Source organism: Arabidopsis lyrata, assembly GCF_000004255.2.
Source record: "Arabidopsis lyrata subsp. lyrata unplaced genomic scaffold ARALYscaffold_8, whole genome shotgun sequence".
In the NCBI taxonomy this organism is placed as follows: domain Eukaryota; kingdom Viridiplantae; phylum Streptophyta; class Magnoliopsida; order Brassicales; family Brassicaceae; genus Arabidopsis; species Arabidopsis lyrata.
In genome coordinates, this window is record NW_003302548.1 from 15,889,421 (window position 1) to 15,911,485 (window position 22,065).

The 22,065-nt window shown below is 32.0% G+C and overlaps 2 protein-coding genes and 2 long non-coding RNA genes across 9 annotated transcripts; 3 read left to right on the forward strand and 1 right to left on the reverse strand.

The window, feature by feature from the left end:
- The first annotated feature begins 368 nt into the window (after positions 1-368).
- On the forward strand, positions 369-1,213 carry LOC9300335. Its single transcript, XM_021015783.1, has 3 exons — positions 369-557; positions 655-928; positions 1,088-1,213. Exons 1-3 carry the CDS (start codon positions 369-371, stop codon positions 1,180-1,182), a joined length of 558 nt encoding a protein of 185 aa, XP_020871442.1. The 3' UTR covers positions 1,183-1,213.
- Positions 1,214-1,331: 118 nt separating this feature from the next.
- On the forward strand, positions 1,332-1,701 carry LOC110230192. Its single transcript, XR_002333325.1, has 3 exons — positions 1,332-1,397; positions 1,486-1,567; positions 1,645-1,701. It is a non-coding gene; the product is annotated as an uncharacterized LOC110230192 (long non-coding RNA).
- An 11,450-nt stretch (positions 1,702-13,151) lies between these two features.
- On the reverse strand, positions 13,152-18,458 carry LOC9300338 (T-complex protein 1 subunit eta). Of its 6 annotated transcripts, none has more exons than XR_002330037.1 (7): positions 18,359-18,457; positions 17,978-18,027; positions 17,780-17,853; positions 17,583-17,677; positions 17,418-17,507; positions 17,117-17,251; positions 16,215-16,519 (listed from the first exon to the last, which is right to left on the reverse strand). XR_002330037.1 is itself a non-coding variant. In XM_021016147.1 (6 exons), the coding sequence occupies exons 3-6, from the start codon at positions 17,640-17,642 to the stop codon at positions 13,446-13,448; spliced, it is 228 nt and encodes a 75-aa protein (XP_020871806.1). In that variant the 5' UTR covers positions 17,643-17,677; positions 17,780-18,027; positions 18,359-18,457; the 3' UTR covers positions 13,152-13,445. The 6 variants fall into 6 exon arrangements, 1 of the variants encoding a protein (XP_020871806.1); XR_002330036.1 differs by having other exon boundaries at positions 17,937-18,027; XM_021016147.1 differs by lacking the exon at positions 17,117-17,251 and adding an exon at positions 13,152-13,449 and having other exon boundaries at positions 16,446-16,519; positions 17,780-18,027.
- A 2,010-nt stretch (positions 18,459-20,468) lies between these two features.
- On the forward strand, positions 20,469-21,208 carry LOC110225888. Its single transcript, XR_002330048.1, has 2 exons — positions 20,469-20,595; positions 20,911-21,208. It is a non-coding gene; the product is annotated as an uncharacterized LOC110225888 (long non-coding RNA).
- Positions 21,209-22,065: the final 857 nt, after the last annotated feature.

A 22,065-nucleotide genomic window follows, 5' to 3' on the forward strand; every position in this document is an offset into this window, starting at 1 on the left:
ATTTCAAGTTTAAAGCCCAGCCATAGTAAATATTACTTAGGGTTTTCGTCTGTCGTCTCTCCCATCAGTTTCACGCGGCGGCTCCATGAAGAAACAGAGTAACAGACTGGTGAAGGAGAACAAAATCGGTGCAGCTTCCTAAACTCATGGTTAGTGGACCATTAAATACTTTCACATTCAGTACATTACTATTGAAACGTTATGATCTCTCATTTCCTTTCAATTTAATACTCATTTAATAGATAATAGTGGGTATTTTAACTCACACAAAATAAAAACACTATATATACATTATTATCCACTCTTTAAATCCTGACGTAAAAATATAGCCTAATAACAAAACCTACTCCATATCACTTACAAGCAAAATGTCTCTCATGAATGCTCCTAATCAAAATCTAGCTACCTATGTTGCATTTGATGATTTACAACTTGGAATTCATGCTCAACATGTTGTTGCTCGTATTGTTAGAATGTGGGAAGTTCACACGGAAGTACGTACCGTCACCGACCGTCATGTATTTCTCGGCCATTCACTCCTCCTGCTTGATGAGAAGGTATCCTTGTCCATTTAGTAGGAAAAAACAATTATATATTTTTCATTAATCTCTTCTCCATAAACTTCCAAATCTAACTACGTATCTCTTTAAACAGAATTCTGCAACTCATTGCTTCATCCCTGCATCACTAGCTGAAAAATACAATGGTATTTTCAAAGAAGGAATAATCTTACAAATTCAAGGGTTCGAAGTTAGGCCATGCACTAAACACAACAAAATCACAGACCATCCTTTTGTTATCAAATTCAACAATGAAACCACATTCATTGTCGAAAAAGAATCATGGCTGAAGATAGCAAAAGAAAAATTCAGAGTTCACAATCATGCTCATTTGGTTGGTCTTGCCAACACAAATCTTGCTTTGCCTGGTAAATTTTAACTTTTCATGATTTCCAATTTAATAATTTTTGTCTACTAAACAAAAGTTTAAGCTTTTTAACCAACCAAATATTTAAAACAACATGCTTTTAAATATTGCTTTCATATTGCCTGTTCTTTGGTTTTAACATATTTCCAACTCAATACAGATGTTGTAGGAAAAATAATTTCAATCCAAGGTTCAAACCTTTGTGACCCAACTTCAACAAACCAAATTGTTGTTAATTTATGGCTCCAACCGTAAGTTTCAAATCTTATATTCAAACATAATTGTTTCTAACCTTTCTATTATCTCTTTCCCAAAAACAAATTAATCACTTTGATCTTCATACAGAAATGTAATTGTCTCCTTGTCTCTTTGGGGTAAAACTGCTTCTCGCCTTCGAGCCATCCTATCTGGTCCAATCTCTTTAACATCTGTTGTTTTGGTAACAGCTGTTAATCCAACAATTCTTGATGGTACGACTATTTTCCCAAACCAAAAAATAAATCCATATTTCCATTAAGCAATAATGTATTTGGTGTTCTAAATTAGCTTTACATGCAGGGACACTTTTCTTGGATGGAACAATATACACACGGTTTTTTTTCAACCAACACATTGCGCCAATCTCTAAGTTTACTAATTGGTAAGTCTATTTAAAAATTTACCCACTTTTTAAAATAAAATAAAAAAACTAATAAAAACAAAACCTCTCTTCTTAAGTTTTGCTGTTTCAGGAAACCAAACATTTACCATCATCGACGTAGGAGCAAACACCCCAAAAATACAAACAACGTATATTGCAAAATTGTGCGAATTCACTTCAAAAAGAGTTCAACAGGTATGTCTCACTTTTAGCCATCTAGGAAAAAGAAACTAATCTAATTAAAACACACAATCACAATGAAATGTAGGATGCATACTTTCTATGTCAAGCTACAGTTGTGGATGTCTTATCAACATATGGCTGGAACAACATGACATGCACTACTTGTCTAGGGACTCTGGAACCACACCAAAATTCACTTCTTTGTAGTAACTGCCAAGACACCAACGTTTACACAAATGACAGGTCGCATATCAATTCTTTAAACTAGATATACATTTCACTTGAAAACAAATATCTAATATAGCGTTATATATATTACAGGTTTCATGTCGCATTAGCTGTTTTAGACGGTAGTGATATAGCAACATTTATTGTATCAAATTATGACCTAATGCATCTAATATGTCCAATTTCATATGGAAAGTTGCACACTAAGGTAAACCAAATTTAAAACCATATTTTATAGTACATTTCAAATGGTTTTATACTAATATCTAACTCTTTTGGTTTCCAATTTGTTTACCCTATTTAGGTGAATGAAACCATCTTTCCAGACCTGTCTACATACATGGATGACCTCATAGGAAATCATTTTCTTTTCGAAATCAAAATCACTGCCTTCAATTTTTCAGAAGTTAACCGTAGCTTCACAGTAGCTAGGATTCCCAATTTTCCGGGTCAGGCTCAAGTAAGAACTGTCATATATTATTCCTCTTCTAAATTTTATTTACCATTTCATAAAAATTTAAAACAACTGAAAGGAGTATAATTATCCAGAAAACCTTCTCGTTGGGCACCCAAGACCTTCCATGACAGCCCTGATTTACTAATGAGCTTCAACACCAAAGATGGAGGCGTACAAGATTTTTTCATTTTCGGCTGTTGGATCACTAAGAAGAAACATTGTCGTCCTTTTACGTTGTAGTTCTTCTTTTCTATTACCGTCTTTCTATCAAACATTGCTAAACAGTTGTTATTCCCAATTCACATTATTACTCCATATTTTGAATTATATCGTATCCTTTTATTTGATCAGGAAAATAAAACCTTCTTTATATATACTACAAAACAAAAGAAGCATCAGCTTAATACCATATATCATATTTATTTATTCCGCATAAAATAAAAACCCACCAACAACAAAACAAGGGCAGACACTAACATCGAAACATCTACTTTCAATATTTAAGAACCAGTTTATAGTTGACATCTTCAGTTGGATATAATTATGACCTCCATATATAGTATTTCATTGCTACATACCTACTTATGATCAATCAAAACCCCTTTTCAAACTCTAATCCACTATTTTTCCCGTATATTATAAGCCACACAGTTTAGTCAAATAGATATAAAAAAGTCAAACCAAGGAATTTAACTTATACAAATGTAAATCGAGAACTTAATAATTGTATTCTCATTAGTAATAGTACAAAGCCCTTAACTGACAATGTATATAATTTATTGAGCAACTAATTCAATAACCAGCTGGCGTAAAAAACAAAAAAAAAACCAAAAAAAATTCAATAATCAGTCTGTAATTCGTATTTTCCAAATCGTACAAATTGCTTTACCAACGTTGCCACAACCACACTATATCTTTGACGGCACCAATTCAAAACTGTCCTTATAAAATTTCAGAAAGAAATAATCAAATTACTATCCTCCTCAAAAAACAATAACGATTTTAAATCTTTATAAAAAAATAACAGGTACCACTTGTGATCCCCGTCGAACCAAAACAGGTCAAATTTAAATATTTAAAGACAAACTGTTTAGTGGGAATATTGTAATTTTGAAATTTATTCCATATAGTAAATTTATGATTTAAATAACAGCCATCCTTCTAATCTATATATGGACCCGATGAAGAAAATAGTTAATGGTTACTCCAAATATATTCGAAATAAATGGAAATGAATATCACTAAGGGGTCTCGCCCACTAATCTGAACATTCAATTCGTAACATAAATTAGTAATTATTGAAACGAGGTAGTAAATTACTCATTTATTCATATGCCCACGATTTCACCTTCTTAAAAAAACCGTTTAAAAAAACGTTTTCTGGAAATCTAAAAAGAGTATCTCATAGTTTATTTCGCTTATTAAATCATCCTGAAATTACGGCCAATTTAATTTACTAAATAATAAAGCAATCGTTCCTAATAACATGTTACACACATTAGTATTAAATGTCCTGCTATATATATATATAACTGGCCACCAATCATTCATCACTCTCCAAGTTTTTACGAATGAGTAGCAGAGTAAGCACATCATTCTCATCATTCTTTACCATCAACCCTTTTCTGACTATGAAATGTACTACTTTAAAATTCACAATACATACTTATGTTGTAAACTCTAATATCTTATCTTCTTCGTATTGCAGGAACATAACAAAATGACTGGAAAACAAAGAGCATCTAAACTAAGACAACATCAAGCCAAACCTCTTGGAACTGAAAATTCAACACCGCTTGATGCCCTTCCTCGAGATGTTATTTCAAAAATAATTGGAATTGTCGGCCAGACATCTCGTGCAGATATTTCTAATTGCCTACTCACTTGCAAGGAAATCGGAAAATCAGTTGATGATGTCCAAGTTTTCAAAAGGTTGGAACTGCAAATGCTTCAGAGGCAGCCGTTGCTTGCTGTTGGGAACTACACTGACCTAATGATGAAATGCCTAATCCACGCTAACCCCACCGCTCACTATGTTCAAGGAGTGCTTGAATATTTTTATTACGACAATACAATTGCTGGGTTACATTTTTTGGAAAAAGCTGCCAATGCCCCATCCCCTATCAACGAGGCTATTTATCTAACTGGGATGATTAATTTGTGCAGTGGTGAGTTTGAAATTGGGAAAAAATATATTGACCACCTGCTGAGGAACACGAATGAATCTGTAGTTGAAGAATGCTGGGAAAAAATCAAAACTGCACTCCATGGAATTGGGATTCTGAGGAAGCAAGAATATATCAACTCACTATGGGCAATGATGCCACCATACATGTGTAACATAAATGACATGCAAAACACATGCGAGAAATGCTTCCACTACAAGCTAATGGTCAAATTTGTTTTCATGATGTAAGAAGGGGAAAAAAAACCAGTTTAAAAGCCGTTTTTATTATTTGATAACAAAATGTGTTTATTTTCGCTTGCTTTTCCCAGTAATCATGTTTGAACGTCTGTTTTCTATATTCTAATAATAATGTTTCTTTCACTAATACTTTATTAGCTACTATCTAAACACTTTATTCCAAAAAACAAGTAATAAAAAAAACACAAACAAAAAATATCATACCACAGTTCATACCAAACACATTTACAACAAATGATATTGAACACACACATGCAATGATGCAAACTGATCTGATATAAACAATTCCTACTGAAAAAATAACAAAATCAACATTATTGTCATTTAATATTCAAATTATTAAAAATGAATATTTTGCTGTTAATAATAATTAAAAAAGACATTAACTTATTAAAAAAAAAACAATCATTTACCGGCTATAATGTTTCATCATATATTATGGTAATTTTCAAAAAAAAAAAAAAGCCTCCGTTAACCACACACCTTACAATTCATATTAACTGATAAAAAATGATCAAAAAATGAGAATAACCATGCATTATACCATCCTCAAAGTAATTAACAACATCTGGTTATGTACTTTTAAACGAACAGTAACCTTCCATAATTTAAATCATGTTTCCTCAAACCATTGAAATATCTGAAGTAACAAAAAAAGAATAAATAACTTAAAATCTTAGTCACAGTGTATCTACATTTGTTAAATAGATAACCATCAAAACGATAGTATGGAATGTAACGCAAACTATATATTGAAAAGTTTATCCGTCTGTAGAGTTTACTTTGGAACAAAGGTAACCTCAATAATATTTCATAAAATAAAAAAAAAAAGAGTAAAAAAATATTTCAATTAATATATCAATTCAAAAAAAATGTGTACTCTAAAACTTGGTTATGTACATTCTGTCTTCTATTAATTGCATTAAACTTAGATAAGTATAACATTCTGCAATCTTATATACCCATTAGTTTAGTTAAAACCACACCTACGCTTTAAAAATGTGTCCAATACAAATATATGTAAATAATTTATTTAAATAATTAGATACTAAAACAATCCTTTACTACAAAAATACAACCCAGTTCCCAATAAGAATCTTATTTAAAAAAAAAAAACTTATTTAAAAATAATATTTTTTTTAATATTCCACATCGTAATAAAAAACCTACAAATTGGAGACTGTGAAAACTATAACTTCAGATTTCCGTACCATTAATTTAAAATTTAATAAGTTTTAAAAATCCGTTTAAGCAACACCTCCCACTAGAGATGGTATTAATTACAAATGTATTAAAGAAATACACATTAAATCACATGCCTACAGGAGACGAAATTGCAGGGCTTATTGTTGGGAATATAGAATCAACTACTGGCGAACGAGATGTGATTGTTCAAAGCAAATCTGACCACCTACTACGGATCAACACTCTTCACCAACACTACATGGCGTTGCAATACCCATTACTATTCCCATATGGAGAAAGTGGTTTTCAATTGAATATCCCATATAGACCTGAAGGCAATAAAATAAAAAGAGAAGACGTGACTATACGTGAGTACTACGCTTACCAGCTCCAAACAAGGTTATCTGAAGGTAAAACACTAATTTTAGGAGGACGGTTACTGCACCAATATATTGTCGATGCATATACAGCTGTAGAAGAAGAACGTCTGAGGTTTCATAGAAATAATCAAAAACAACTTAGAGCAGATCTTTATAACAATGTATACGATGCGATTGGAAGAGGAGATACAGATTCAAAGGAAATTGGTAAGAAGATAATTTTACCATCATCATTTACCGGAGGACCAAGATACATGGTCGAGAATTACCATGACGCAATGGCGATATGTAAATCATATGGTAATCCACACCTCTTCATTACGATAACAGCAAACCCAGCATGGCCAGAAATTGAAGAACACCTAAACCAATATGGTAGTGATTCATGTAATGATAGACCGGACGTAGCATCACGGGTTTTTAGGATGAAGTTAGAAGAAATGATCTCGGATTTCAAAAACGGGATGTTTTTCGGTTATCTACGGGCAGGTATCTCCACTAATCAACCTTAAATAACATAAAATATAATCAAAATTAAAAGTCTTATTTATCAAATACATTTATATAAAAAATTGCAGTTGTATACACAATTGAGTTTCAAAAACGAGGTCTACCACATGCGCATATACTATTATGGCTCCAAAATACCAATGAATATCCGTCACCAAAAGTAATCGACCAGATTATTAGTGCAGAGATCCCAGATAAAAACAGGGATCCAGAAGGATATGAGTTGGTCAAAAAACATATGATGCATGGGCCATGTGGTATAGAACGCCCCCAATCTCCTTGCATGGAAAATGGAGTTTGCACCAAAAAGTATCCAAGACCTTACACACAAAACACATCATGCGACAAAAATGGGTACATTATTTACAGACGTCAAGATGATGAGGAAAGGTTTGTGATGAAAGGTCATACAGCTCTAGACAATAGGTTTGTCATCCCATATAATATGGAATTGCTAAAGAAATACCAATCTCACATTAATGTTGAATGGTGTTGTACTTCAAAAGCAATTAAATATTTGTTCAAGTATATAACCAAAGGCGTCGACAAGGCAACTATTATCATTGAGAAACAAGGAGAAACAAATCAAGAGGAATCAAAAACATCCAAAAATAAAAAAGATGTCGACGAGATTAAAAACTATCTAGAATGTCGATATCTATCAGCTCATGAAGCTGCTTGGCGTATATTTGGTTTTGAGATTCACCAACAACGACCAGCTGTGCAGAAGGTAATCATACATTTAAAAGATGAGCAAAATCTTGTTTTTCAAGCATCAAAATCTCCAGAGGATGTTCTTTCAAGACCATCGGTACATCGCACCATGTTCACTGAATGGATGGAGACAAACAAACGAAGTGAAGAAGCACGAAAACTAACATACGTCCAATTCCCAACAAGGTTTGTATGGAATACATCGACCAAGCTTTGGACAGAGAGACAAAGAGGATCAACTATTGGGAGAATAGTAAACATCCATCCAGCAGCAGGAGAAAAATACTATATGAGAATTATACTTAATCATGTGAAAGGTGCGCAAAGTTTTGAGGATATTCGTACGGTCGGAAGCGTAACATACAAATCATATAAGGAAGCTTGCTTCGCTAGAGGACTACTAGATGGAGATAAAGAATGGCAAGAAGCTTTGGAGGAGGCGTCATATTGGGCAAGTGCTGTTCAATTAAGGGAATTATTAGTGACCTTGTTGCTTTACTGCGAAGTAAGCAAACCTAGGAATTTATGGAGTAATTTTTGGCCCCAACTATCTGAGGATATCTCATTCAACCAAAGACGAAAATTCAATTTCACAGAGTGGAATTTGACTGACACTGAAATTGAGCAGTATACACTGGTTGAATTAGAAAAACTACTCATCCAAAGTAACAAATCTCTTTCGGACTTCCCAGATATGCCAATGCCTGAGAAAAACATTATGAACGAGTTAACTAATTCCTTGCTTAAAGAAGAAATGAACTACAACATCAACAAAGAAAAAACAGAGCACGCCCGACTACTGTCAACTCTGAATTCAGACCAGCAAATTGTATACAACTCGGTTATGGATTCAATAGAGAATTCAAAAGGAAAGCTTTTCTTTCTCTATGGGCCAGGGGGAACAGGAAAAACTTATGTTTACAAAACAATAATCTCCAAGCTACGATCAATGCGACGAATCGTACTCCCAGTTGCAACATCAGGTATTGCAGCAACACTATTACCAGGAGGTAGAACTGCACACTCACGATTTAAAATTCCAATAGATTTACACGAACATTCCATGTGTGATATAAAGCCACGTACTATGCTAGCTGAATTGATAGAGCAGACGTCGTTGATAATTTGGGATGAAGCACCTATGGCACACCGTCACACTTTTGAAGCTTTAGATCGGACACTACGTGATATTAAAAGCATCAAAGACCCTGCAGCTATACACAAAGAATTTGGCGGGATCACGGTGTTGTTAGGAGGAGACTTTAGACAAATACTGCCTGTAATTCCACAAGGAAGTAGACAAGATACAGTACTAGCAACAATTAATCGGTCATACCTTTGGGATAGACGTAATGTGTGTGTTCTGGGAAAAAACATGCGCCTAAAGGAAGAAGAAATAACCTTTGCAAAATGGATATTGAATGTTGGAGACGGAGTCGCCAAAAAACCAAGCTCATCGAAATCACCAAGAGATGATATTGATGAAATAGAAGTAAGCAACGATCTTTTGTTATCTACACAAGATGACCCTAGAGAAGATATATTCAATAGTACCTACACACAATTTGCTACTTCTTTCAAAAATCGGAAATACCTACAGGGAAGAGCAATTCTAACTCCTAGAAATGAAACTGTAGATGACTTAAATACATATTTCCTATCAAAATTAGAAGGCGGCATGAAAGAATATCTAAGCTCAGACAGTATATCTACTGATGATACAGACGTTGAACATGCAAACACTTTTTACACACCAGAGTATCTAAACAGTCTTAAATGCTCAGGTCTACCAAATCATCAGCTACAACTGAAGTTAAATGCTCCGGTAATACTAATGAGAAACATAAACCAAAAAGAAGGATTATGTAATGGAACTAGATTGTTGATAACACGGTTAGGAGAAAGAGTTCTAGAAGCAGAGATACTTACAGGAACAAATGTTGGGAAAAAAATACTTATACCAAGGATAATAATGACAACAGCTGATACAAAATGTCCATATAAAATGAGGAGGCGTCAATTTCCTGTCCGTGTCTGCTATTCCATGACAATCAATAAAAGTCAAGGCCAAAGTCTAGAGAAGGTAGGATTGTATCTACCTAAACCAGTATTTAGTCATGGACAACTTTATGTCGCTTTGTCAAGAGTAACTTCGATGGAAGGATTGAAAATCTGGAGTGGGGAAGATAACCAGCCATCAACGAAAGGAATCACCAACATTGTCTACAAGGAAATATTCAATAATATTATTTAACAATGTGGACAAGGTATGATATTTGGTTTTATAACTTTACCAAAAAAAAATGATATTTGGTTTTTTTTAAAATAAACAACTATCCCGATTAGTAATAATAAATTGAAACTTAACTAAACTGCAGTCAACGTGAAACAAAAAAGAGGTTGAGAGATGAGGACGCAAAGGAAGGATGGGCTCAGAACAAACCACCAAACTAAAAGATAAGCAAGTGAAATCAAACACATAAATAACAATAAATCCAACGTATTAATTAAAATGGAGATCAAGAATGACTGAACGCTTATTCCACAGGATGGAGACTAGCTAGGACAAGAAGAATAGTTTGAAGCCACATGATAAGAAGAATATGTGTATTGCGATATCAAAAGATTATATACTCTCCTTGAATCATTGTAATTATTTTATCCCCAAAAATAAAATAAAAAAACATTACCTACAAATATCAAATGAAAAAAACAATTAAACAGACAATTAATAAGTAAACTACCAATGAATAAAATTGAATTAAAAAAAAAAAATGGCTAAACAACTATTAGAAATGTATATAATTGAAAAAAACATTATAAATTGATGAAAGTTTATTTAGTTAAAAAAAAAGGATAACATTATTATTTACTATATCAAATGGAAAAAAGAAATACAAAATACGTCGATATAAGAACAATGATTAATTGACCAAAAAATTACAAAAAAAATGATAAAGCTGACATACGTAAATTACACTACAACCTCTCCCCTAACTAGAATTCGATTAATACAACAATACAAAATATCAAAATTTATCAAATTGCTAAAATCATAAACCAATCAAACAACTGAAAAACTTGTTTTCAAAAGGTTTGAAAAAAGAAGGAAAATCAAACATTGACATAATTAATTTAGCATCAAACAATATCAAATACATATCCGAAAACAACCTAAAAAGAATAATATAATATAGTTAGATTGACTTTCAAAATAAAATTACCTGGGGCCGCTTAGAGGCAAAGACAGAAATGAACAGAGAGTCAATCGCAAAAGAGATGGCCGCCAGGGAGACATTGAAACAGTGTGTTTAAACCCTTACACGTTTCTATCGTAAATGTTTATACTCACCAAATTTACAACAGGCCGTTTACCAATATGTTGAAAAGATGGAGAAATGGGCTACCTATTTAATTTAATTGTGATCGAAACCCACAAAATCCACTAGCCTAAACCGATAAACCCAATTAATTTAAAGTGAATATAAACGGGTCATGGGCCATTATTGTTATTATAACCAGTTTACGCACGCGGGCAATAGGCCCAATTAAACAACACTAGAAACAGATAACAGATACCGATTTCTAAAGGTAATTGGAACATAATAACAAACAACGAATATGAATAATGGAAGAGAACTATATCCCACGGATACGCAATTGTTTTTTAACACCGTCACCAATAACTATATCACCTCAATGGTTTTTTTTAATTAGAACCAAAAAAAAAAAATAAAAAAATAAAAACTGAAACTGAGAGAACAGATTTATATAAAAAAAAAATACTTAATTAACAGGGATGAAATATATATATTCACATGTCTCTAACCTAAACCCAAAATTATAATTGGACACAATCAGGAAAATATTATATTACAACACAAAGACAGACACAGGATTCCTTTAACAAAAATCAACATGGTAAGTAGCTAAAAAGGAACAATACTACAATACGGAAACATTAACGCATTAAACAACTCCTTCTCCAGCACCATTTTATATTTCAAATAAGGACATTCGTACAGTGTTTTGCGGATACATATATCTATACATAAATTAGAACAACTGCTAAAAGATTACCACCATTAATTATCTGGAAAATAAAACCATATTACGCAACAGGATTAAAACCATGGAAAAATTAAAATAACATATAGCCTAATATGGACTGGAAAGGAATAATGTTATAAAGGATAAGTTATTTTACAACGACTAAAAACAATGCGCCCAAAGCAAAGTTTCTGAATACATGAAAAAATTTTTTAAAAAAAGAAAAAATGTATAAATTTTTAAAAAAAAACACACGGCAGTTTATATGTACCACCGCAAACTAATCTCCAAATTCAACCAAAAAAGCTTTAACTTACACCCTTTAAATAATTAAAATTATTAAAAAAATATATATATATATATATATATATATATATTAAAATAAATATAAATACACACATATAAATAAAATAGAAATTTTAAAATTATATTTAAACGGGATTATGGTCATTACAAAGGGATTAGGATCATATATATTAATCAGCACTCTTTTTAAGAATCCCAACCAACAAATATCAGAACCAAACTAAACAAAAACTTCTTTTTTTCTATTGGTATGAAAAACAAACAAAAACTTATAAAATTCCCTTATGGATCTTAAATAACTACAAAAAAATATAATAAAAAAGCCACAACCAAATGGAACCTAAAAACCGTACGACCATGATATAATGGGCTCGATTCGACAAGTCCCAACTTGAAATAACTACTTCAAATAACTACAGAAAATAAAACATTAATTGGGGCTGTTATTAACAACACCAATATAATCTGATTCGTCATAGATATCCCGCGGAGCAGCTTCTACTATTGATCCAATCGAAACAATAACAAGCGACGGTTACATATAAATTACAAGTCAACAAATTAATTAGCTTCTTCCACTAAAAGTTGCATTAATTTTAAATAAAATACAAATAGTAATAGGAAAACAAAACGCATCATATTCAACCCAAATAAAACAATGATGAAAAACATTAAAACACACAGCATTCAATTATTTAAATAATATAGAGAATTCAATTACATTAAAAATCAAAAACGTTACAACGGACAGAATAATTAACATCATAAATTACAAATAATCTAGCACTCACCCACTACATATATGCAATTACTCCTTTAACAGCTATAAATACCAAACAACTAAAGACAAACCATTTTAGGAAAAAAAAAAAACCACCTCTAACTTAATTTTATAATCATTACAACATGGCTACATTTGACATTGTTGCTATCCCACAAGATGCTTCTTATGTCACGTTTGATGCTTTACAACTAGGACGATCTAATCAACAAATTGTTGGAAGGCTCCTTCGGTTTTGGGAAGCTACCAATAATAAAGAGGATGGCGAATTAATGGGGATTGTCCTTCTTTTCCTTGATGAAAAGGTATTACCAATTTTTAAATATTTTTAATACATTTTGGCCTTCAACGTAGCGACCAACAACTAAACCATAATCTCATTTTATTTGCAGAACACAGTTATACATGGTTTCATACCTGCTTCACTTGTCGACCATAACCGTTATGTTTTACAAGAAAGTGAAATCTTCAATCTTAGTGGGTTTGAAGTGGGAAGAAGTACAAATCTATACAAGATTACAGACAATCCATTAGCCATCCGTTTTCTTCCATCAACAAACATGACTAAAATAGGAAATATCGGCGTTACAATAAATCAAGAAAAGTTCATGCTCCAGAATAGCAACCTCCTCCAAGCTCTAGCAAACACAAACCTTGCACTACCTGGTAAACATTCACATTATAAATATTCAATACCTAAATAATATATATATATATATATATATATTTTATTGTTAAAGAAAATAACAATGACATTCAATTTACAGATGTTGTTGGACAAGTAATGTTTGTGCAAGGATCAAACCTTCATGATGGAACTTCAAAAGAACGTTTGGTCATGCGATTTAAGATGGATACGTAAGTGATACTAAATTATAAACACTTCTAAAACATATTAATTTAAAAATATATCATATTATATGATTAAATCTTGATAATTAGGTCTGTTATTGTCTACTTACAACTTTGGGGTGAGGCTGCATCAACTTTCCGCTCACAAATTTCCAAAAAAAAAACCAACAAAAATGTCATGGTCGTAACAACGATTAATCCAAAACTCTTTGGAGGTAAATCCTTTTATAATAAATTAATTATATACTTAATCAAATATTTTACATCATACTAACTTTTATATTAATAAAAATACATTTAACATGAACAAGGTAACCTATACTTGAATTCTACGGAAGCAACAAGGATATATTTGGACTCAACATTTGATGTCATCCAAAAATTTACAAAAGAGTAAGGTTTAAATAAATTAGCTAAAAAGTAATACATTTACTTATCAACACAAATTTAAACAATTGTTTAATTATCCATATAGGATGGGAATAGAAGAAGGAGAAACATATGGATATGCAGAAACCATGGTGGGAGAAATGAAAAAAGAAGAAGTATCCATTGCTGAACTTTACGACTATATATCCAAAGCTAACGAACAGGTATTTAATACAATAGAGTATTTTAATTCATCATCACATATAAATAGAAGTACAACTAACTAAACTTGATAAATCTACAACACTTTTAAAAGACTCAGGATGCTGAATTTTTTTGCAACGCTTATGTTGTTGGGGTGGTACAAAGAAACGGATGGACATACAGATCTTGCAAAGATTGTGGACGGAATTTAGAGAAAAGGACAACACTACAAAGATGCAAAAGTTGTGTAACGCCTAATGAGGAAGGAATTCTTAGGTACACTATTATTTTCTTATAGCTATTTTTAATAAATTGCAAACACAACGAAATAAAGATATAACAATTTGGAATTTTTTATATTTAAATACTATTATATACAACTATTTCATAGGTATCGAGTGGAGCTTGATGTACATGATGGAGAACATGGTGCGACATTTGTGATTTTAGACAAAAATATGAGAAAACTTACAAACAAAACGGCAACCACAATTACGGAAGAGAAGGTAAATAAAATCTTAGGAAAGTAATTATCATATAATATTGGAAATTTTACTCATTTTTAATAACAATTAAACCAAAAATAAATATTTTTTGTAGGTCAACAAATGTAACAACAATATCTTACCAACATGTTTAAGTGATCTTGCTGGCAAACATTTTCGTTTCCAAATAAGAGTATCCCCTCTCAACTATACTCCCAAGAATCAGAATTTCATGGTGTCAAACATAAGTTATAAAGACCTTGACGAGGTAAATATAATTATAAAAAAAAAAATTTAACATAAACATATATAATACAAAATATTCATTATAGGGCTGGAGCACATTTGAGGAACCAAATCCCAACAAGAATCCGACAACAACTTCTACAATTAGTTAAAGTGGGGGGACAAAAAATGGAGACCAAGAGAAAGTGGAGTTTAGAAAGCAATTCTCTTATAAAATACTTCAATACAACTGTGGACATGGTCTTTTCGAGCCCATCATTTTGTTTTACATTCAAGTTTAAAGTTATGAGGATATTTGCTTTTCTTTTTACATTAAAAAAATTGTTCTAACTAAAAAAAACAAAACATTACAATTAGAGTTGATAAACTCCATATAAAATTACAAATTGTATAGATATTACACTAAACTAATAATTAAACAAATAATAAAATATATCTTAAAAGCTAAATGAAAAATTTTCTAAAAAAATGTATATATTAGTCTCAAACATGCAACGATATACAAAAATAAATTTGAAAACAAATATATAATTTTAATAAAAATACAGGAATCTAATAATATCTACATATAAATTTTTAAAAATTTAAAAAAATATTAAAACAAAATTTATAACAAAATCCCGCGCGTAGCGCGGGTACTCACCTAGTCTCCTTAAAAGCTGCCCAAAACTAGGTTTTCTCATCTTGGTGATGAATAGCTTTAACCCTCTGAGTTAACGCATATCTTTTTTTTTTTGGTTTAAAACGCATATCATTTGTGAAAATATTTACGCATTTATGATTCTATATACTCAATTTGTTTACTTATGTTATCTACATATACATTTTTATAGGGGTTTTTTGCATTAATTCATTTGGATCTGGGTTTTATCCGGATTTAACTTTATCCGGATCTTGGATAAGAAATTTTAGGGATGTTGTAATAAAAACTGACATTTAAGACTAAATTAAACATACAATTCGTTTTAATCTTATTTCCTTAACTACTTTCCACATTAATCGGCTCTATTCCTTTTTATCAATAGTAGCATTAAAGATTTTCCGTTACGAATCATGCAAAAATCTCTGCTTAGTCCACGATTAGTTTCCAAAATAAAATCTCCGAGATATTTGATAGCATTTAATTACTACCAAATTATCATTTTCGATTTTCCTATTCTACATATCTCTAACAACTCGATTATAAGCATCAATTTAAATAGTTTTCTCCAAAAATCTCGACACAATCTTTCTAATAATCTACATAATACTTATTTCTTCTCTACCAAAATATGCATATCAACGATTTTTTAAAGAGTATTTACCTTAACAATCGGATTTAAAGAATATGCTTTATATAGTTACCATACATTTTAAATAGCGAGATTTTCAAGATTTTGAACTTAATCACCAAGATTTTCTCGCTTTACAATCAAAGCTAACCCTAAACATCTACAACCTCTATATATAACCAGTCAACATATGCAAAAATAAAAAATATCAGCTCATTAAGAATCATTTTACCTTTTACATCCAAAAAGAAAGTTTTTCAGAGACCTGCGGCTTAACAAACTCGCTTGACGAATCCAAGTTAAGATCTGCATCATGATGGCAATACACAGCCAAAACTGGTGAGAATCTCAAAATTTAAACATCCCAATCAGTTTCTAAATTCATTTTTTTTTTTTTGCAGATTTGTGGATGACAAGAAAGGGTTTGTGCTTCGCATTACATTATTGACTTATTGTATACATTCAAGAAAGCTTTGTTTCAGTGTTAGTTGGATTTGGAATTGATCTAATATATGTTTATAAATTGTTTTGAGCAAGATGTTTATTGTGTGTAGGCAATGAAGAATTAAGATGATAAGAAAGTATCCTCCCCTAGCCTACAAGTATACACTAACCCAATAGAAAGATGAAGAAATTAGAGCCGATTAGAAGGACCATTTTTAGGCGGAAAGAGAGACGATATATTTCTTCATATGTGTACTCAGATTTGGTATAGTATTAATGACTATTCATCTGATAAATTTTTAATTTGAATGCCAGGATATGCAGTATAATGTTTTACTAATCATATCACTTACTAAAAGGGTTCAAGTAATTTCTTACTTCTACTCAATGAATCAACCAACTCTATATATTAGCTATATTCATGAGTATATGATTATTAAAGAAATAAGTAATACTGACCTGTTTCAAGGAGAAGTGGCAACGTATGAGTATATATATGACTCTTGCCTTTTGATATTAGTCATGGACCTGTTTGCTAAACCATGTGTATCAGACAAACAACCATTTGTTTTGATATTGATATTAGCCATGGACCTGTTTGCCCATCCCAAGTCATCTAAGTCAACCATGAAAGATGTGAAAGAAATTGTTAAAGGACCTAGATCTAACAGGCCACATGGAAATAAGTAATATTCTCTTTTTTATATGTGAAATCAAGAGGCACAAAAGTTAAAACATCCAAGTCAACCATGAAGTGTACCTCCAGAGCCTTCGCATAAGAGTTGATGAAAAGCTGTGACTTCCAAGCAATAGTTCTTGAATGCTGCCTCAGGTACTTGCTTATCTCCATCTACAACCAGGAGGAATGGCTCAACCCTACGTGCAAAACTTAAATACTGAACCACGATGAATGGAGGATACTTACATCTATAGCTCCACCTCTAGGAACAACAGTTGAGTTCTTCACAGCTCTTCTCACAATCATGATTGGTATTTGGACTTGGAGGACTTCACAAACACCTAACAAAAGATACACAAAACCTAAGTATTTATCATAACGAGATGATGCATAATCTATAGAAATTTCTCATAAATAATTTATCAGAAAGAGTGGATTAGTACCATCACCATGTTACAATCGGGTTCTTACTCAAGAGTATCAGATGCTCCACCGAACAAGTTACAATAATCATCTTCTTCAGGATGAAAAATTCGATGAAGATAATGCAATGAAAATAATTGTTGTAGCAAGAGGTGAAAGCGTGTTAGATAACGGAACATGGAGTATTGAAGAGACCAATAGTGAAGTATTGAAGAGACCATTAGAAGTACTGGCAGATCTTTGCCATCTTTCGATTCCGAGAAACCACCTACCATATACAAAAAAAAACAACAGAACTTCTAACTCAAATCTCAATAAATTAAGCATCTACAACTATGAACCCTAATTGCCATTACCAAAGTGAAATTGAGAATGATCTAATGACTTTGGACTAGCTTTCTCATTAAAATTGGGAGATTCAACTTAAGTAACTGAATTTTCGATTGAGGATAACCTCTCGCTAGATTTCTTTAAAAATTGAAGTCAATTCACGACTAAATCAGATTAATTTCACAGAATCCATCAAATTCAAGTAAGATCACAAGATTAGAATCGGGATTACGATCACCAACTCTACAACCAAAGAGGAGAAGAAAAACCTGGAGAAGTGAGCATGGTTCAGATCGACTCGAATCATGGTGATCTCGCATGACTCGGTTTTTGTCGGGAAAAGCTCGAGAAAGAGAGAGACGACAACAAGAGAAGGAAAAAAAAACACGGGACATTTTTTGTTTTCCTTTTGCTCATTTTTTTAACCACTCAGCTATTGACACGTAGCGCATCTTAGCTTCTCTAAAACATCTTAATTAAGATCTGCATCTTAGCAATTGTTTGTTGTTTTCATTAATTTTAATTACTTTTAATGCTAAGATTTTGTTATCAAGCATCAAATCGATTATTACAGTAACAGCAAATATATATTTTTACCTTTCAATTTAGACAAAAAATTTCAAGCAGATCTAATTTGTTGGTGTCGGCTCCTATGGACTTAATGGATCTTCGGTTTTGGATAGTTTATCTTGAATAAGGAAAATCGGGGCTCTAATCGAAAAGAAATGTGAAGAATGAGCAAGAGAATCGTCAGAAATCGAAGAAGAGGAAAGAAGATGAAAGGGGTTTTGACAGATTTTTTTTTCTCTCAAATGGGTTAATTGTTTTCTCAGGTTAAATTGATATACTCAACTAATATTTTAAAATTATGGTTTTTATAAAATTAATCGACCCGCGGTGTACCGCGAGTCAAAATCTAGGTAATATTACCGCGGGTCAAAACATTAATCGACATCTTTCCATACTGCCAAGATTTATTCAAAGTTTCAAGATGGCAGAGGATGGTGAATTGAAGTTCTTTGATAGTCGGAATTGTTTTTTCCGTTATGACACCGACACACTTTAATCCGTTAACGGTACCCATTTCTTCCCGTTTTTTTTTTCGATCATATACACACATTTAAAACTTATATTTCTTTTCACTAAATATATGTTCATAAATACTATAAATTTTATTTTTACAAAACTCAATATATTCAAATGAAATCAAATACAATATCTTATGTGTGTAATTTTATAAAATTGGAAATGGCATAATTTGAGTACAAGTTAGTGATGTATTGGAAATTTTTATAAATCTATATTTACTAAAATGAAATTGAAATTGACTAATTCTACCATTTATAGATATATATACATCTCTAACTTTCAATACATACATTTAAATTAATTAAAATTTCATATATATATATCACATAATATATTTAAATTAATAATTTTAAAAAAATCAAATAATATTTAGGCCTGCGGTGTACCGTGGGTTAACATCTAGTTGTTTTCATAAGAATTGGTTAAGAACAGCCTTTCTATAAGTGGTAAGAAGAATACTGAACCAAAGGTGACGTTTCAGAAAATAGTGATTCCGTGTTTGATATCATCGCTCAAGTTTGTGGAATTAAAAAGTCTGATCTTGGGCTATGAAGGAGAAATGGAGCTAGTAAAATACTTCCTGAAGAATTCAACAATCCTGGAGAAACTGAGTGTAAGATTTTCTGGTTATCATAGGAGGTAAAGGATAAAAGCCACGAATGCCATCCTCAAAGAACTCCTTGCAATGCCAAGATGCTCTAGCGCTTAAGAACCACTTGTTGTTTAACTAGTAACTAAACATTGCTTTTTGAGGTTATTTTTGGTCGTTAAATTTTGGTTCCTTTCTAGGTTAACTAAACATTGCTGTCTAGTAACTAAACAAAGCAAAATATTGCAGTGTCAAAGTCTTTCTTATGTTTCTTGGTGGTTAATATTCATTTAATCTCACAAATTACCAATTTTACTCTGAATTTGATGGATACTTGCACAAATTGTTCATGTTAACACATTACACATATATACAACTCAAAGTCTCCACCGCATACGGCTTCTTCTTCAGTTGAAGACAAAATCATCAGAGATGAACAGAAGAAGTGTATGACAAAAGCACGGAGGGAGCATTCATCATCAGGTTGTCAAACCAATTTTTTTAAAAAGTGAATCTCCGAATTAAGAAGAACAAAAGTTAAGCTTAACTCATATTATAACATAAAAATAACATACATTATAATGAAAATCAAATAACTCATAAATAACGTCCTTTATTTTGTTATATGTGTAAAATTAACAAAAGAAAACACTCTTTAGAAAATTAATAAACCATGGAAAGATTATGTCAATTATATTTGCACGACCTAACTAGTATTTGGACAAATTCGTAGAGTTACGTCGGTGATTCCCAATTTTCGTCGTCGATTGGCGAAATTTCGATCTGCAATTACGGCAAGGTGATTGCATTCCGTTCTACCACAACATTGTAGGTTCTTCTTCTTTTTACTCACCCCTTTTGTTTTGTAATATCATCCTCATTAAGACGTTGAAAACCCTAACCCTAACTTGTCTCAATGTGGTTTGTCGTCTCTCTCTCTCTCTCTCACTGTTATTTCTTCGATCGGTATGTGTCACGATGAGCTTCTTCTTCTTCCGGGGAACATTTTGATGCTACTTTATGAGTTTCATCTGGCCAAATAAAATTATTTTCTCTTGAACCGAAACTGTTGGTTTGGTTGCAAGCTATGTGTCCATATTACCTTCGTATCTCAAACTTTTCGTTTTCAATTTTGTTGTGCAGAAGAATTAACACATGGTTGATAGAGGGGAAGAGAACCAGGCTCGTGTCAACGGGTCGAATCAGAGATTGAAGAAAGATAGGATAAGCCAATTACCTGAATCTTTGTTATGTGAGATACTTAATAATCTTCCGCAGGCCCGGTCTACCCATAAAGCAGGCAAAGCCTCTGCTTTAGGCCACACAATAAAAGAAAAGTTTTAGGGCCACATTTGTAAAATATTTCCTTAGGCTGGTGGTTATGTATTTAGTATATTAGGGTCGCTTCTCAAGTTCGAATCCCATCTGCTACAGGTTTTTTTTTTTTTTTTTTTTTTTACAGACTTACAGTTTTTGTTTTGTTTTATAACTAAGTTAAAAGTATTAGTATAATATTTTTTTTAGAAATCTTTCACGAAGAACACCGTCTCCGATCATTGCCGCTGTTAGGTAAGAAACTGTTGCTGCTGTTGGGTAATTCTTGTCCTTAATCCTTCTAATATTGTCATCAATTGTTTTGAATTATTATCAAATCAAAGGTTATGTTTTGACTTTTGAAAATAACGAATGCAATTGGAGATTAGGGATTGCAATTTGCAAAAGTCAAAATCATGTCGTGATGGTGACGGTGACTTTGTCACTTAATTTTATATTTTAGTTTTGTACTTAAGTGTTTGGATTGAATTTGAAAACTTTGTTGTGACTATAATTATATGTTTTGTTATTTTTGGAGACGATGCCTCCAATTTGCACCAGAAAACAGGCTCATGTCATGGTTATGAAAAAAAACAAAAAAAAAAAAAGGGAAGAAAAATCAACTAAATCTCAAACTAATGACATGCTCAAGTATGTTACGGTAACGAAAAATTCCAGAACTGATGATGTTGTTGTTGAAGATGAGATAAACGAGGTTGGCGATGAAAATCATGCTTTTGAAGATGTTGAGGATGTTGAGAAAGAGTTTCACACTGACGGCCGACATGGAAACGTTTGTATGGATGAGGAAATGGAACAACATGAGAATAAAGATTCGAGAGACACCCAAAATCAACACAAGTATGTGGATATTCATGATCCAGGAAACTGGAAAAAGATTAGACAAAATTAACAATTTAAAAAAAAAAAAATTATACTATGCTTTAGGCCACACAAATCCTAGGACCGGGCCTGATCTTCCGA